At 46.3% G+C, this 6,000-nt stretch overlaps 1 protein-coding gene across 1 annotated transcript in view; it reads right to left on the reverse strand.

The window, feature by feature from the left end:
- The window catches only part of LOC126356727 (osteocalcin 2-like), a 61,277-nt gene extending 57,112 nt beyond the window's left edge, over positions 1 to 4,165 (reverse strand). Inside the window, exon 1 of the mRNA XM_050007436.1 lies at positions 3,905 to 4,165. Within this exon, the coding sequence (XP_049863393.1) occupies positions 3,905 to 4,165 (261 nt within the window). The remainder of the gene's footprint in view (positions 1 to 3,904) is intronic.
- Positions 4,166 to 6,000: the final 1,835 nt, after the last annotated feature.

Consider the following 6,000-nt stretch of genomic DNA (forward strand, 5'->3'; position numbering starts at 1 on the left):
CCCGCAATGGTGACAAAGTAGAATATTTTTTTTTTTTTTTTTTTAATAGAAAATGAAAAAGGAACTCTGGTCCGCTAGAAAAACAGAAGAAAATAAAAAATAAAATAGTCCTTGTCGTAACACTGTTCAGTATACGTCACTGTGACATTTGAAGAAGAAAAGAGAAAAAACAAAGCAATGTAGAATGAAGGAAAGAAAAAAATACTTCTTTCATCGAAGAACGACTTCTAAAAAATTCGCATATCGTTTCCTGTAATGTCTCGTCTGTGAAATTATGTGAAACTGTAATGCCAGGTAAAGACAGAACGCCGCCTCACTCTTGGGTTCTTGCGTCTGTAAATAATGAACATAATGACCCTTCAACCAATTGACAGAGTTCCGTTTGGTGTTCGGGTACGGCACTGAATCCGGATACAGGAAATCTTCAGGTTTAATACAAAGCTGGGAAGTCCTCATAATCGTAGCCAGTTTTCGGCGAATGCATGGCCAAACTGTTTGGACAGTGGTGCACAGAAAACGATGTTCATCAGTATCAGGCAAGTTGCACGTTAGGCACAAAGGTGAGTCAGCCAAATGTAGAGCATGAAGTCGTGAATTGGTACTTATTTTACGGTTCACGACCCTGTACCAAGAGGCTTTCACTGACGTTGGTAAATCACGGCTATGTATGTTTTTCCATATCACTGGCCAGCGATGATTGGGGTATTTGTGTTCGATGTTGTTCCTGTTCTTGGTTGCCAGTAGTTTATTATAAACTAACTTCACCACGGAAAGCTCATTTTCTGGGAGAGTTGACCGTACGTAACTGAACTCAATGAAAAAGCTCTTAAAGTGAGTCAGCGCAGGCGGAATATGTTGAACAGAGACAGGAGGCTGCAGGCAGGCCGGCGCTATTTCGGTTAACAAGTGAGCCGTTAGACTGTTCGGTAACGACCTCCACCGTTTGTAGGTGGTGCATACGTACAAAGCTCGTGACTTGGAACGAACATCTGTTAAATTTAAGCCTCCATCGGTCGTGGAGAGAGTGAGCGTATCGTACTTGACTTTAAAAATGTGTCCACGTGTGACAAAATGTCCTAGAGCGGACATCATACGCTTCGCTGTCTCCTGTGGCATGGGCAGTACTTGTGCAACGTAGTTAATCTTTGAGGTGAGGTAGACATTAGCGAAGGTGACTTTCTGCAGTTCATCAAGGCTTCTTAGGTAGTGGGTCTGCATGCAAGCACGCATACTTGCCAGGAGATTCCTATAGTTCACCGCAATTGTGTGCTGTATGTTGCTCCTGTACTCAATACCAAGGCATTTCATTTTAGAAATTAGTTGCAACTGACCGTGATGGTGCAGCGAGATGCCGCGTCCTATGTTCATAATGCCAGATTTCCTGGCATTCAACTTCGCACCCGCAACAAGTTCGTAGTTTTTGACGATCTGAAGGGCTTCCTTGACTTCACCTTCGTCCATGACCAAAAATCCGACGTCATCCGCATATGCAGTACAAACAATCTTAATGCCGTGGATGGTTAATCCTTGTAGACGCTGTGTCAAGGTGACAAGCAAAGGCTCAATGGCAATGGCAAACAAGGCCATCGACATAGGGCATCCCTGTCGCACTGAATTAGTAATATTAATTGATGCGCTCAGCTGGCCATTCACCATGAGTCGAGTTACTCCTTTACGAAGGAGCTCATGTATAAGATTGATAAAACGTAGTGGAAATCCCATGGCATGCATCGTCCGGATGAGAAACTGATGGTTTACTCTGTCGAATGCCTTTGAAAAGTCAAGGGAAACTAGCGCACACCGTATCTTACACGCATCTGCAATGGCTATAACGTCCCTGTATTGAGACAAATTTTGGAAGATCGTCCTACCGACACCTACACTGGTCTGGTACTGACCAATGACAGTATTCATCAACATTTTCAATCTATTAGAAATAATACGTGCTAAAATTTTGTAGTCACTGTTCAGTAAAGTAAGCGGCCGAAAATCGTCAACAGAACTGCACATTGGGCGTTTAGGGATTAAAACCACGATGCCTTCCACGAGAGCCTGAGGAACATTAAAATCTGGCCGTAAAATTTCATTAAACATACTCAACAACTTGGGCTTTAATTTGTCGCAGAAAGTAAGATAAAATTCGGCAGTGAGACCGTCGGGTCCCGGCGATTTATTTTTCGGACTTCGTGATAGCGCAGAATCCAATTCGTCTTCATCAATTTCTCGCATGAGAGTTTCGACTTCAGCAGCACCCAAAGTCCTTTGCAAGTTATTGAGTAATTCATCGTGAGTTCCATCGTCGGTATGTGTCGTTGTCAGGAGACCTGCCAAGTGATTGTGAAGTGCGTTCCGTATGTCTTGTTGCCGCGTGAGCGCAACGCCTTCACTCAACTGAAGACGAGTTATTAATCTCCGCCGCCCCCTCTTATTTTCACGAATGACGTGGAACATGGATGTCATTTCGTCGTCTATCACATTCTGGGGCCTGGACCTTACTTGAAAGCCTTCTGCCTGCTGCCGCTGAAGTTTTAATAATTTTGCCTTAATTTTTTTAATCTGCATAAAATTTTCAGGTACAGTCACATCGGACTGGTAAAGCTCCCTGAGACAAGTAAAATAAAACTCAGACGTTTGCCGTTGCCACCAGGATTTGTCCCGAGCGTAGCGTTTAAACATTTTTGATAAAGTTGGTTTGGCATGTGTTATCCACCATTCAGTAACGGAGGCATACTGTGCAACCCGTCGTTCACATGCCTCCCATGTTTCGTTAAAGACACGGTGACAGTCAACATCGTTAAGGAGAGCATTGTTAAGTTTCCAGAAACCTCTGCCGCGAAATGTGCCTTGCTTGACCATGTTAACAGTACAAATATATGCGGCATGATCGGAAAAAATTGTGGGCCAAACTTCGGATTGGAGGACTTGAGTCTTCATACACGCCGATACATAGATTCTGTCTAGCCGGCTTGCAGAGTGGTTCGTGACATGAGTGAACCCAGGTGCCGCTCCGTGCGTATGCTCCCATGTGTCAATGAGGTTCATTTCTTGGACGATAAGTTCTAGTTCTCCAGATTTGTTAAAATTAGGCGTCTGGTCTTTTGGACTTAAGACACAATTGAAGTCACCCGCAAAAATTATACGATCGTAGGTTCCCCTAAAAAGTGGGACTATGGCGCTTGTGAAGAACTCAGCCCTAGCACGCCTATTGCTACTGCCGGACGGGGCGTGAACATTGATTATGCGTGTCCGATGGAAAGTGACAGCGATCCCTCTATGATCAGGCAGTTTTTCTGCGTCGGTCGCTACAATCCCTTCTTTTAACAGAATCGCTGTCCCTAAATTCGCACCGCTCCCGGAATTGGAGAGAGTAGTATAACCAGTTATTCGGTCAAGTTCAATCGCAGCGACTTCTTGAAGTAACAGAATATCGATATCCGCTGCGTATACAAAATCTTGTAAATTACGGAGCCGCCAGTACGACTGTATCTTATTGATGTTTAACGTGGCAATTTTATAGGCTTGGGGCTCGTTCATGGGAGAAGGCACATACTATTAATTAAACAGTCTTAGAAGGATGGCTAACGAAATTGAGGCCAAGCGCGTCAGTCGGAGTTCCTGTAGTTCCCGGTACGGTTGGTGTATGCTGCTCTGTGGGGGGTGCCGAAGATTCCGTCTCAATGGTCCGCATGACAGCCGCATCATTGCTCGCATCCAATACTTCCATTTCCTGTGCCCAATTCCCAGTGAGAGTGGCCTCTGACAAAAGCGATCCTGCGTTTCCTTGAGCGTGGGTATCCGGCAAAACGACTCTACTCGAGGTATCACTATCTTCCACCCGTCGTGGATTCACAGGGGGAGACACTACAGGATCAATGTCCATTCGACCAGACGCAGGGAGACCAACTTCAGAGGGTTCAGAAGTGTTCTGACACATTTGGCTGCTTATTCGTTTCGCTTTGTCGCGGAGCTGTGGGGCGAGCTGATTGGCTCCTTGATGTGCAAGTCTCCGCTTCTTTTTGGAAGGCTTCCTGTTAGGGTTCGCAGTATCATCAACATCCGAAGTGGACTGTTGACTCTGGGGTTGATCCTCCGGGAACACAGCGTCTGCTTCATCCTCAGTACCAGTGGCATCAACCACTGGGGAGTCATCCGTCGTTACCTCCATCTCTGAGTGTGGTAGCGGCGGTGCCGCGGCAGCACTCGGTTCTTTGACGTTATCGGCCAAAACATCATTCAAACGAGGGGCATCTACAGGCGGGGTCGCGGGTGGAAGACCAGAAGCCGCGACAGCGTATGTCAGTGGCAGTGCCGTCGTCACAGGGGGGCTAGCGGCTTCACCGACAGGTATCTGCGTCACCCGTCTTTGTATACATTCAGAGCGCACGTGGCCGGGCGCACCACAGCCGGCACACGTTTTTGGCTGCCCATCATATATGACAATTCCGCGATGTCCACCTACGTAAATATATGAAGGTATGTGCTTCTGTATATCGATCTTAACCTGCCTGACGCCGTTAAGCACCGGAAATTTGTGGGCTTTGGACCAACGCTCCGCAAAATTGTTAATGACCCTCCCGTAAGGTGTCAATGCAGAATTTATTTGCGCGGCTGTTATTTCAAACGGGAGTTCGAAAATACGTGCCGTTCGGATGCCCAGTCCAGCATGCGTAATGCTGACGTCACTGACGGTACCATCGCTATGTTTAAACTTCAGTACACCTCCACTGGACTCCACAATTCTATCACACAGTTCAGAGGACGTTAATTTCACATAAACAACACTAGTCACGATAGAGAAATTTATCCCTACAATGTCATCAAAAGTAATCTTAGCTGTTTCCTCTAACCATGCTTCAACTTCAAACGAATTTGGTTTCGAAAAGTTCCTATCAAAGGTAAACTTCAAGGTATCTTTCCTGTTAGTCGGATTCATAATTCCATATCAGATCCTACAGAACGGAACGAATACTAATAAGCAGACGCTGTAAGCACGCGACTCACCGCCTGACGTAAACACTTCCTGCCGCAGCGCGCTGGCCCTGGAGGTCCGCTCACCACCGCTGCCGCAGGCAGACTGTATTCATTCGGCCACACGGTCACTAGCGACTAAGTATAACTTGTATACGACTCATCTCGTAACGCTCACACCCCTGAGGAATAGTGTTTTCGTTCCACACAGCCGCTGCCCCTTGCTCATTCCCACCCAAACGTTACATTCAACCTCTTACGAGACCGACCAAATATAGACTGGGAAACAAGACCACACACTTTGTGCATTCGGAATCGAAGGCAGGGCGTCCCTCGCCGCATTTGCTACCATGGCCATTTGCTACTTCTGCAGATGCGGCGGCGGCGACGACGACGACGACGACGACGACGACGACGACGACCGCGAGAGGCTCTGAGATATGTGAGAAATTCATCTATAAAATGTAATTCAGACTGCCTCGTCCCACCTTATGCTGTACCGCTTTGGCAAATGCTTTATCTGCGCCATTCGCCTTAATCACATCTGAGCGTAATTCTTAATAAAACGCTTGTCGCTAATTGTTCGTCATCACAGATACTGTTTGCTATACGGCCACGACGCGCAACTGATTTCCAAAAATCGTCTTCCTCCTCTGAGGATGGGAACTCACGACCCCTGGTTCACTAGACCAGTGCTCTACAACTGAGCTAAAGAGGCGCGGCCTAGCGGTACATTTGCGTACCTCGTTCTTACGGTCGTCTGGGTCATCAGACTTGAGCTGACAACACTTCATATTACCGACTACTATTTGCAGCTATGGCGATCCATTCTTGCTTAGCTACACATCTGACACGTAACCGATGTGCTCTCCAAACAACTACACTTGCATTTCAGAACATGTCTTTCACACATGTCTACAAAATCACCTTTACCTTCAAATACAGGTTTCTTGCGAGTGACAGAGACGTAGGCAAAGTTAAAAGTTGCTATTTCCATTACATCACGTTAATCAGAAAAACGGTAATTTACAT

This window comes from Schistocerca gregaria, chromosome 1, assembly GCF_023897955.1.
Source record: "Schistocerca gregaria isolate iqSchGreg1 chromosome 1, iqSchGreg1.2, whole genome shotgun sequence".
Taxonomy (NCBI): domain Eukaryota; kingdom Metazoa; phylum Arthropoda; class Insecta; order Orthoptera; family Acrididae; genus Schistocerca; species Schistocerca gregaria.